The sequence below is a fragment of the Arachis ipaensis genome, chromosome B8 (assembly GCF_059453495.1).
Source record: "Arachis ipaensis isolate K30076 ecotype BB chromosome B8, ASM5945349v1, whole genome shotgun sequence".
Taxonomy (NCBI): domain Eukaryota; kingdom Viridiplantae; phylum Streptophyta; class Magnoliopsida; order Fabales; family Fabaceae; genus Arachis; species Arachis ipaensis.
Window position 1 is genome coordinate 98,063,981 of NC_142443.1, and position 12,976 is coordinate 98,076,956.

General features: G+C 28.5%; 1 protein-coding gene across 1 annotated transcript; it reads right to left on the reverse strand.

Moving 5' to 3' along the window:
* Positions 1 to 1,044: 1,044 nt before the first annotated feature.
* LOC107613364 (cytochrome P450 72A68) lies at positions 1,045 to 9,788 on the reverse strand. The gene is made up of 5 exons (XM_016315330.3): positions 9,275 to 9,788; positions 5,493 to 5,710; positions 5,067 to 5,311; positions 2,681 to 3,068; positions 1,045 to 1,704 (listed from the first exon to the last, which is right to left on the reverse strand). The coding sequence occupies exons 1-5, from the start codon at positions 9,558 to 9,560 to the stop codon at positions 1,273 to 1,275; spliced, it is 1,569 nt and encodes a 522-aa protein (XP_016170816.1). The 5' UTR covers positions 9,561 to 9,788; the 3' UTR covers positions 1,045 to 1,272.
* Positions 9,789 to 12,976: the final 3,188 nt, after the last annotated feature.

Here is a 12,976-nt window from a genome sequence, read left to right on the forward strand (position 1 = left end):
TCTGTATGCAATGTGACATTCACAAAAGTTTGTGTAACCACCACTGCAACATTTTTTTTAATAGAATTTTAATGAGACATTTTTTGATAAAAGTCTAAGAGTGTGTTATAATATATACTAGATATCCATAGCTTTGTTAGTTCATAGTTTTTAACCACAATAAACAATAGATGCCATGGTTTGAGTTCAAAGATTTGAACTTGTTTAACAGATTTTCTACAAATTAGAATTGATATGCTTTTTACAAGAAATTTCTTAGGTTGGTTTGAAATCTAATATCTAGGAACGAAGCCTACTCCTCTTTACTAATATCAGTTTAGCATGCATCAAAACCTTCTAATAAAAGAAACTAAAATAAATCTTGAACATAACAATGACTAAAATTTAAACTTGTTGAAAAGATAAACTACGAAGCATAAAATACAAAATTTTAAAAAACAATGGAAGAAATGATGATAGAAACAAACCTACAGAAATTTGACTCAAAGTAAAATCTCAAAAAGTCGCTAGGAGTGTGAGAATTTGTATGAGTGTGTTTCTGAAAACAATTTCCTAACCTTCAACCCTTGTTTGCTATCCTATTTATAAACATGTTCATCCAATCCTCTGATGACACTTGTCGAGCAACCTATGGTTCAATGAAATAACCATTATATTCCCGCTAAAACACATCGCGATAACTGCTCTCTTGACCACGTTAATCACTTCTTAGAACCTATTCTGCCACCAGATCGACCTCATCCTCATTGTCGATACATCATACTTGTATTTATCTTGCCTGATTCACTAGTCGAACCCCTCCTCAACTTTAATAGATATCGATGGCCTAACCTATCGACCTGCCAGCATTTGTCGAGTAACAGAACCACACTATAGTTTTTTTTTTTTTTTTTTTTTTTCTTTTTACATTATAATTAAGTGATTGAAGATCAAATACTGAGGTGGATGAAAGTGGCTTGGAAGAAGAGCTTTGTAGCAATATAAATAGACTTATCAAACAAAAACTAAGCCACCAGAATATTCAGAAAACACGACGACACAAGGTGAAGAAACGTATCAATTTGTTTTCTTAAGAGAAATTACAAGTGTGTTGAATTGATTGTATTATTACATAAGGTATCAAATATAAGATATACATATCAGAAAATATTAAGAATGACAGTATTCTTTTATTCTCTTTTTTCTCTCTTTACCCTCCTTAATATTTTACAACAAATATAGCATATTCTTAACTCATCATAAAAACTAAATGTCCCGAGCATGTTATTATTTTTATATTTTCACCTTATGTAAAATGATATGAGCGCCATATTGTGGATGAAGTGTAGCCATAACCATCGGAGCATGAGTATATGCCGGAGAAAGTTCAAATGAAAAATGTTGTAGAATCAATGATAAAGCCATCTTTGCTTCCAATAACGAGAAGTTTTGTCCGATACATATTCTAGGACCCCATCCAAATGGAAAAAAAGAAGCTTTGCCATTTGTTGCCTTAAAAACTCCTTCTGAAAATCTTTCAGGATTGAATTCCTTTGCATCATCACCCCAAAGTCCAAAATCATGGTGAACCAAAACAATTGGCAAGTAAATTTGTACTCCTTCAGGCAAATTTAGGTCCCCAAGTTTCATATCTTTGCCGGTAGTTCGAGTAAGCCCAAGTACTGGTGGATATAACCTGAGAACCTCATATAATATCATAGTGACCTGGTTTAAGAAATTTATATTAATAATAAGTATCGAACAATCAGAGTTCTATTTATTATCTTAATATTTAAATAAGTAAACATTTAAATATATACATGCGTTATTTCTTAAAATTATTAAAAAGATTAAAAGTTCAAAATTTTATTTATTTAGAAATTAGAAATGCAAAGACAAAGAGTACATTGTCCCTTTCCTAATTCAACGAGAATAACTCGCCTCCATCATCTATACTTTTTATAGGTAATTTTATACTCAAAAGATTTGTATGGATATCCAAAATTATTAAAATAAAAAAAGCATAATAAAATTTTAATCCTATAGCATATCAGACACGGTAAATTAATAATAGTTCAATGTCAAGCTTTTTGCATAAGAAATATATATATAGAATAATAGAAATAAAAACTATATATACATTTATCCAAAATCAGTATAATTTTGTATCACAAATCTATAAATCTAGTAATTTATGATTTTTATTATAAGTGTGATTGTTGTGGATACCATGACCCCCTACTCTATCCCATTCACGTATTAGAGTTCAACTAGTGAGCTAACCTTTTTCAAGCTAAATACTAGTTAATTTTTTTAACAAATTTTAAATTTTATACTCTAGACCGTATGTTATCCAAAAATAAATATTAAAAAAACAATTTTATAATAAAAAAGTTGACTAATGTTAATTAAGGTGGCTATGTTTTATGATAGGTATTACCCACATGATTTACGGAGGTAGGTAGAAATTGATATCTAACTTCAAATAAGTAATGAGAAAGTCTAAGAGGCCAGCAACTTTTGTGTTTTGTGGCCAGCACTTAACCATCAAAAGAAAAGTGAATGATCTCCCACTATTAGATATAATTTCACACCATTAAAAACACTATTGATAGCCAATTGATGACTACAAAACACAAAAGTTGCTGGTCCTAGCACTCCTCATAAGTAATATCATAAGGAGCAAAATCAGAATACTTACAATTTTTAGGCGATTTAAGCCATCAAGGTGTGGTTTTTGGCTACCAAAGACCTGAAAGACTTCTTCCCTTGCTCGAGCTTGCCAATGAGAATGCTTACTGAGTAACACCATGGTCCAAACAAGCAAAACTGAAGTGGTCTCTTGTCCCGCAAAGTAGAACAATTTACATTCATCGATTACATCTTCAAGACTCATTCCATTATTCTTCTTCTTTCCATGCTCTTCAATTTCCTTATAATTTGATTCCAATAGTATACCCAATAAGTCATCTTTAGCGGTCTCACCTGCTTTTAGTGCTTTCTCTTTCTTATTAATTATATCCTTAAGTGAAGTTTTTATTTCTCTGTGAATTTCCTTCATCCTCCTATTGATAGGAGTAGGTAAAAACCTGCAAATAAACATCATTAATCTTATGATTATTTGGATTCTCCTAGTACCATCAGCAACTAATAGTGATGAATCTACTAAAATTTTGGTATTTGAAATTAAAATTATATATTTAAATTAAATCCCTAATAGTTTGATTAGCTTATCAAAAATATATTAATCTAAAATAATAAGAAGTTAATTTTTAATTGTTCTTCTCTTTTTATTTTCAACGCAATTAAATATAGATTTTTTCTATAAATATTTAACTATTCATTATCTCTTATTTAATTGTGCAACTTGCTATAATAGTATAAAAAAAATTTTTTTCGAAAATAAATGTTACAGATAAGACTATATATTTAGAGATTAAAACAAAAAAGTAATACAAAAATTTAAATAATATATATATATATATATATATATATATATATAATTTCTAATTTCAACTAACTGTTAAAAAACTTGAAATAATTTCATTTATATTTAGAAGGTTAAACTTAAATTTAGTAATTAACTAGTTAATTAATTTATTAAATTTATTTATTTATTTTTTGTTTTAAGATCTTTTTGTTTCACACGGTATCTCCCAATTCATTAGATAAGAATTAATCTATCGCAGATCAAAATTTCATTTAAAAATTTATTGTTGATCAATAAATTATTACATATACAAAGAGATTGAAATCTCTAATACTACCTTAAACAGATTAATGAATTAATTACAAAACAACCCTAAGTTAATCATACATATAAAAAGATAATGAGCGAGTTTAGGTTTTATTTAAAAAGGTGACTAATGACATAAAGACAAAAACTAAAAGACAAAAAATAAATTAAACCTCTATATGGTGTTTGTAATAAAATTACTTGATATTTTGTATGATTTAAAATAAATATAAAGGCTAAAGCAAATAAAATTTCTTAGCCCGTCCACCTTTTCTCATTTCTCTTTTGTCACATACCTCACCTTCCCCTCTTAACCCAGCTTTGCTGCAGAACGTCTTTCCCACCATCGTGGTTCCCAGCCCTGGTGAGAAGCTGTTGGAGCACTACATGCTCAATTCGGAGCTTGATGCTTTCAACGAGTCTCTAATGTTCGACGATTTTTTGGTGATTCCCAAAGAGCAGGGCATGTGTGTTTGATTTCCCTCCTCTTTGGAGTTCTTGTTATCATTCTTGCGTGCTCAAGGGTTACTGGGTAATAATGTGATGTGTGGGAAAAAGATCAAAACATGGAGAATGGAGCGAATTGGAGTTTCCTCAAGAAGAAAAGGGGACCATGCTGGCTGGAGAATTAGGGGACGATGGCTGGGAGGTATACTTTGAATTTCAAGAGTTTAAAGAGTATATTTTCGAAAAAAAAAAAAATTTAAAATTTCAGTTTTCGTCTTGGTAAAATTCAGTCTAATGTATCTTCACTTTTTAAAGGTATTGAAGGGTATGTCTTGAAATTGAAATTTTAGTTTCACTTTCTAATCAATAAACACAATATTTAGTCTCAATCTCTGTCCTAGTCTTCAGAAACAAACACAACCTTAGCGGCATGGAAACTTCAATCCCGCATCAAGGACTTTCCATTTTATCCTCGAAATGTCAAATTTCCATGTTTTAATCCCCAGGCCTATCTATCTATCTATTTCATTTTTCTATTTTTTCTTGTTTTAAGAAAAGAAATAATGATGATTAGATTTTTGAATTTTGATTTAGGTTGATGATCTCCGATGAGGAATAGTAGTGGAAGAAGGTTGAGAGTTGTTTAATATGTAAGAGACAGATAAAAATATGTTTAAATTTTTTGTATTTATATTTATGTTTTCACCAAACAAGATATATAGAAACTTTTTCATATCTGTCTCTAGTATTTTAGTTTCTATCTCTTTATTTTTGTATTTCTGTCTGAAGATATAATTCAAATAGTGTCAAATTGTATGTGTTTGTTAAAAGTAAATGTCAATTGCTAATGGTAATCTTGCATTAGTTAATTATAAGCTAGGTTTGATATGTAAAGTAATCTTACCTCCAACCGGGAATGTAAACTTTCATTATAATTTCCATTGTAAGTTTAAGCTGTTCTTTTTGAAGTTCAAATATTCGTATTCCTTCTTCGTAACTACTTCCAAATGCTGCGCGAGAAATGACATCACTGGCCAGATTTTGAAGAAAAGGCCACACGTCAATTTCACAGGTTCCATTCGATGACAACATTTTCTCCCATTTATTTATCATATCATTGCAGCTTTTGAAGAATATTGGTACCATAATCTGCAAAGCAAGATAGAAAAAATAAGTCAAATAAGGTTCTTAAAAAAATAAGAAAGAAAAATATATTACTTGCTAATAATGTATATTCAAGTTATTGCAAACTATGGCACATCAAAATTATTGAGGAATGAAAAGATTCCATGCTCATCATTTCAATTCAGATATATGTAGTGAAAATAACCTTCAACTTTTCTAAATGAAATGCAGGGTTGATTATTCTTCTATGTTTGCTCCACTTCTCACCCTCATGACCAGCAAGACCATTAACCAATAACTTGATCAATGGATTTGTATCTGGCTTCGGAAAATCATAGACCTTGTTGAATACATCTTTGATTAGCTCAGGATCTGTGACAATCACCCTTGGTATTCCTCCAAACCAGAAAAAAGAATTCTTCCCTGTATAATACAAAGGACTGTATAAGAATTATTTTGTTAGAGAAATAGTTACTAGTAGATATTTATGCCACTTAAGTGGGTTTTGTATAAAATGCTAATCTACAATGTAAAAATGTGAACTTTTATTCTATAGCTACTTGAATCAGTTTTAACTTTTAACACCAACACTTCATTATTCAGAGCTCTCTATCTTTCTCTTTCTCTTTCCTCAGTTTCTCTCATATCAAATTTTGGTAAGAAAAAAATTTCTAAATTAGACAAAAATATGAGTCCTTAAAAAGTCTCTTTATATAGATAAACAATCTGACGTAGGAATGACTTGTTTAACGAAATAAAATTTTAATGACTGTGTTAAATCAAAGATGTAACTATCTCCTTTGAAATTTAATTAAGGATCCAAGTGTTTACCACATCATTAACACACTGCCAACTTTCAGATTGTTCTAGTGAATGAATTTTTTGAAGCTTCTTAGAGCAAAAGTGAAAGAATTTCTTTTGATACCATGTTAATTCAGAGAGTTGGAGAAATGAATGATGGAAAAACCAATGAATTTCATTGAGTTCTTTCTGGTTTATATACAAGAAATGAGAAGAACTTGCTTACTTGGTTTAACAAGCTAAGTAACATAACTAACTTCAACTAAATTCTCAACTAACTAACTTGCCTTACCAATTAAATATATCAGGTGCTAACAATCTGATTTTGTGATTAACATTTATTGATTATTAAAGTATTTGACTAGAATTTCTTAAAAACTGATTTGAGATATTAATTGTATATTAAAGATAGTAATATTTTTTTTTATTTTTCTTTCTATTTTCAAATTATGACAAAATTCATTGCACAGAACTCCAGAGTCCAGAGTATGTCCAGAATACGTAGCATATTTGTTTGCACGTATGTGGAGAACACAATGAAATAATTCGGGTTAATACTCAAATTTGTTTTTGAAAAATAACCTAATCACTAAATTGATCTTCAAAATATTTTGTTAGATATATTGGTTTCCAAAAGATATGATCGTAAGTTAAATCGGTCCTTTCATATGTTAAATGATGCATGACATATCATATTAAGTGACATATGACATAATGACATAATAATTGATGTCACATAATTAACAAAATCTTTTTATAACCAATTTTTTTTTTTTGGTGACTTTTCTATAACCAATTTGAAAAATAAATTTTTTTTTAAGAATGAATTTGAGTATTAATCTAATATAATTTGGTAAACAATGTTTGGCGAATTAGCACAATAACTAAAACTACTTGTTAGACAAATCCCAGTGACAAAATAATTCGTTGCTTATTACAACCTAAGGGCTAAGGATTTTTTATACTACGTTTTGTGCACTTCTTGATGGAAGTACTAGATAGGCAATATATGTAACGAAATGGAGGTTAGCCTGAAAATTAAATATATATCGAGAAGATCCAGATAAGTCATTATATTACCACTACAATCTTCATGCTATATAATTAGTAAAAAGAGGGAATAATAACTATTCTCAACATAAAAAAAATATTAGTAAAAGTATTTCGGTTTTGATCGAAAATTGATTAAAACTAAAAATGCAAAAATTTTGAAATATTTAATATATATTGAAAATCTAAACTTTTTATTTTTTATAAAAATATTTTACTTTTTGCTTCTTAAGAATATTACTAGTTATTAACTGGATAAATGAAATATGAAACTTGTTGAAGTCATGGCTTGCGTTGCGTGTGGTCCTTTGTTTTCGTGTGATGAAGAGTTTGTATGTCGTTGTCATTGTTTCTAGTCCAAAGAACCAAGATACGCACCAAATCTAGTTGTTCATTAATTGTGTTATCATGTTAATTGAAGATGCCTTCCGAGTTCCGAGTTACGTCCAAGAAACAAGTTTCCGATTATTTATATCTTTTTTGTCCATATCATATGACTTAGAGACACTGATGATTACAATAAAAAATGTGATGTTTGCTATTTTTGTGTATATTTTTTATAACTTTTATATTTTGTATTAAAAGTGATTAATAAAAATAAAAATTTATCTTTAATATTATAAAAAAAAAGTATAAAAATATACATAAAAAATAATGCATATATTATTTTTGGTTAAAAATAAAATAAAATACATGTCTTCTTTTATTTGAATATACAACATGTGATAAATGCACATATTACAAGACTTGAATATATATATATATATATATATATATATATATATATATATATATATATATATATATATATATATATTTGCCAAAAAAAGAAGAATGGATGGGCACGTAACAAGGAAAAATGTCCTTGCTTCAACTCATTTCGTGTATGATACTTTTACGTTTTTTATTTACTTAAGTCTTTTGAGTAAGTAATTTTATAATATAGTAGTATCAAAATTTTTATTTCATTCTTGTCATTCCAGAAAAAAAAATTAGTATAATAGCATATAAAACTAGAGAAAAAATGCTTAAGAAATGTATGTTTTAATTGCAAAAGAGATTCTTGTATAAGTGGATGTGTTAAATATGTTGTCATTTATTATTTTTATCTTTTAGATAATAATTTTATAATATAAATATTAATAGATATTATGATATTATTTTTTTTAAAATTTAAAATACTGTTAAGAGAAGATAATATAAATAATTATATTTTTAATATTTTTCTGAATAAAGAATTTTGATATTATATCATAATATCATTCTTTTTAAAAATTTAAACGAATAGAAATAGATAATATAACTAATTTTATCTTTAATATTAGGTTTATAAAAAAATCTTAATTGTTAAAGGAGAAATCTTTTATATAAATATGATTGTCATACTTAAGCAATTTAGGACACTCGAAATTAAAGTAGTTAGTGAAATTCACTAATATATGAGTGTATATATCGTTTTTTTTTTTTTTTTTTTTTTTTGGACGTGGAGTGTATATATCGTTTGAATAAGGTTGAAACTTGAAAATGAGTTAAACCCGGTCATAAGTTAATAAACTAAAGTTCAATTGGTTAACAGTTGAGCTCATCATGAGCCCATCAAATTCGGGTTGGACACTACTCCTTTTAACTCTAATATTATATAACCTTGTTATCAGTAAATCTCCCTTTCTATGACTATCTAAGACATATTCATATAATGTTAAAGTTGTCGCTATAAATTAAGAGATAAATTAATTTTGATATGTACTAATTTCATACGTACGTAACGTTACATTATTAAAAAATAATTTTTTAAATTTATATCTAAAAAAAGAATTTAAATTTTTAAATTTTAAATTTCTATTTAAAAAAATAAAATGTAATTTTTTATTTTTAAATAATTTTTTTCTCATACTATTTTTAGTTTTACCTATAAAATAAATAATAAAAAAATCACATTTTATTTTTTAAAATAAAATTTAAAGATCCACATTTTTAAAAAAAAAATATAAAATTTGATAAATACATAAAATATTTTATAATATATGTTAGTGTATATCAAAAATTAAACTCGTAAAAAATATACATGACTTAATATAAAATAAAACTGAATTTAGATATTACGAATTCCATAACTAATAATTAGACATATCGTACCGTATTTGTTGAAGCATTGTAGGACATAAGGCTGCGTACGAGGAACAATATCATCATCAGAGGTGTTCATGGGTTTGGTTCTGGCTTCACTTTGCATCTTCATAAAATCTTTCGAGTCTCCAACTAGAACCTTGTACGGTGTGCCTCGAAGGCCTTGATCTATTAGCAACCTCTCAAGCTTCTTTGGCCTCAGCCATAACCAATTGAGGACCCTCCATCCCCATGAAAGCAACACAACTACTGTCGCTGCAGCGATAACAATATTAGTGGACCATGCTATTTCCATTTTCTTGTTTTCTCTCTCCGATATGTTGAAAAATAAAAATAAAGACAAGAAGATTTTATAGAGAAAGAAGCCAAGTGTTTCACGGAAAATAATATATGGAAGAAGTTAAAAACTTCTGGAATTTCGGTGGAGATAATTATGAGACCTGCTGGCATGCCACAGTACCATATACATTTTTATATTTGTTTCCTGAGTTAATTTCCTCGTCGCTCGATATTTTCAAGGCACAAATAATGTGCAATATTGCTACTTGATTTGTATGGTAATTAAAAAATTTATGATTTTGCTACTAGTAATCTCGGTATTTGATGATAATAAGAATATAAATAAAAAAAATTTGTTGGAAAAAATTAAAAGATGATACATTTAAAATTAGAATTTAATTTACACGAATATTATAATTAATTATAGTAAAATTTTTTATTTTGTGTTTTTAGTGAGCGCCATTTAGATAAGTTGAGTAACCGTTATAAAACTCTTTTAAATATTATAATTGGTTTAAATACACATTGATTGAATAAATAAATAAAATTTAAGCGATAGGCTGGGTAAATAACAAAAGTATCTTACATAACTATATGTTTAGCCATCTAATAAACCCACAGGTCTATTAATGAAGTTTTAAATATTTGAAATTAGATTAACAAATAAAAAGCATATTAATTTAGAACTATAAAAAATAATTTATAATTGCTTTATTTCATCATCTTATAGTTTTAAAGAATGTTGCATAATATTTTAGTTATTAACAACTTGATCAATTCTATCTATATAAAATGATGTAGTCAATTTTTCCTCCAACAATCGCAAAGTTAAATATCCGTAATATTCATAGGCATAGCAGAAAAAAATTTCTTCCTATTGCTACATGCAACGTCAAAATCCAGTGCTTTACACGGATGGAATTAGATATAACTTAAAATTCTAGCCAATTCGATATGTATTATACTTATTGAATCAGATCGAATACGATATTCGTATTTTTTGAGGTCAGATATAATTTGATCTGATCCGCATATTTGTGAATCAAATATTGTATATCCGCATAATTTAAAATACTGTTTTAAAGTTCTGTTTGGCTATTTTTATAAAAAAAAATATTCAAAAAATTTATCTATTTCACTTATTTAAACATATTTACTCTTAAAATATTATCAATAAAAATTCTCTTGAATAACAAAACAATAATAATAACACAAGATCTAAGTTTAATTATTTAAGTTGAAGTATAACATAAAAAATTAAAAAATAAGATATTATAAAATTCATAAAACAACACACTAAAATTCATAACACAACACTTAGTGAAACAACACAGTAAATCAACAATTCATCAACATACTAAAACAACAAGTTTTAATTGACATATCTCTTCCAATTGACACTATATCAGTAATCATTCATTCCTATTAAGAAATAGCAAGTGAAAAAAATTAATAAAACATGTTAGAATAATTTGAAAGAAACAATGTAAATTATTATATATCAATACAAGTACTAGTAAATGCTCTCAACTTCAGATCCACTTGTATTGTTAATAAGAATTTACTTATCAACTATTCTAATTTTTAAACAAATGAACAATCTTACAATTAAATAAACCATATCAGTTTACAAACCATCAGTGCAGTAGTACCATATGATTGCAATTAAATAAATCATATAAACCCTCATTACTACCATAACAGTTTACAATTAAATAAATCATTCTAATTTTCAAACAAATTAACCATATAACTACAAAGATTCATTGAGTTGATTAATAACATTGATGCAATGGTTTCAAATCCTCAGAGCCACTCGACCAATATAAACTCTATCTTTTAATTTAGATAATTTTTTCTAGGTGATTTTCCACACATTTTATAGAGTTTATTACACAATAACACAATGATTCTGATATTTTAATCTATAAGCATTTGTGTACAAATAATATTTAAATCCTAGTAACTTATTATTTAAAAATTAAAATTAAATTACCTGATGAGCTGAAGACGATGGAGATGATGAAGATGAAGGAGTCATGGTCTGACGGAGCCACTGAAGGAGATGATCACCACCGATGGAAGAGACGACCAAGCTGCTGGGGGAGACGACCTTGCTGCTGGAGGAGATGACCCACTACAAGAAATTACCAGAATAGCGACTGAAAAAAATGGTTGCTAATAGTGACCGATTTAGCGACTGATGTAGAATTTCTAGGACCAAAAAAATGTTGGTCACTAAATCGGTCGCTAAATTACATTCAGCGACCGATTTTAGTGACCAACAAAATCGGTCACTAATAGCAGCCGAATTAGCGACCGATAAGTTTTAATACAACCAGAATAAAGTTGGTCACTAAAATCGGTCACTATATTTTAATTTAGCAACCGAATTAGCAACCAAAACAAAAAGTAACGTCTTTGAGAGTGTTGGTCAGAAAATCGGTCACTATTTTTTATTTTAGCGACCGATTTTGCAACTAATAGTGACATAGGATGAAAAATTGTTTGGTTGCTAATTCGGTCGCTAATGCCTTGGTCACTAAATCAGTTGCTAATTGTTAAGATAGAGACCGATTTTAGTGCCAACAAAATCTATCACTAATAGCAACCAAATTAGCGATCAATACTTTTTTCTACAACCAAAATAAAATTAGTCACTAAAATCGGTCATTATTTTCAATTTAGCGACTGAATTAGCAACCAAAACAAAAAGTAATGTCTTTGAAACTTTTGGTCACAAAATCGGTTGCTATTTTTTATTTAGCGGGCGATTTGCAACTGATAGAAAATTAGGATAAAAATCACTAAATTAGTCACTAAATTGGTTACTAATCTAAATAAATTAATCGATCACTAAATCAGTTGCTAATTTAAATAAAGTAAGATAGCTACCAAGTTACCCTCACTAAACCTAACCCACCCATACCATTCTCATCTTCCCTAGTTACGGAGTTACCATCGTCGTCTTCTCAGATAATGCCATTCTTTTTTCACCATCGCCTCCTCTGGTTGCGCCGCCTCCTCTGATCGTCGCATCGCCATCCAGATCCGCTTCCAGATCTGCCGTTGCTCATTGTCGCGTCGTTCTTTTGTCACTGTTGCCTCCTCTGGTCTCGTTGGCTCCTCTGCTCACTCCTTTGTCACAGATCATCGTATCGCCGTCCAAATCTGCCGTTGCTTGTCATCACCTCGTTCTTTTCTCACTGCCGCCTCCACTGGTAACTTCTCTGGCAACAACAACAACAATAGTATACCGGTGAAGCTGACATGTATATTATCATTGACTTTGTACTATTTTCGTTGTTCTTCTTTGCTTTTGGTTCTGTTCGTTTTCGTCTAGTAGCAAAACTTAAGAAATTGAATCTCTGTATTTGTGTTGAGATGTTTTATTAGAGAACCATATTGTGATGAGGTTTTTTATTGTAGGCA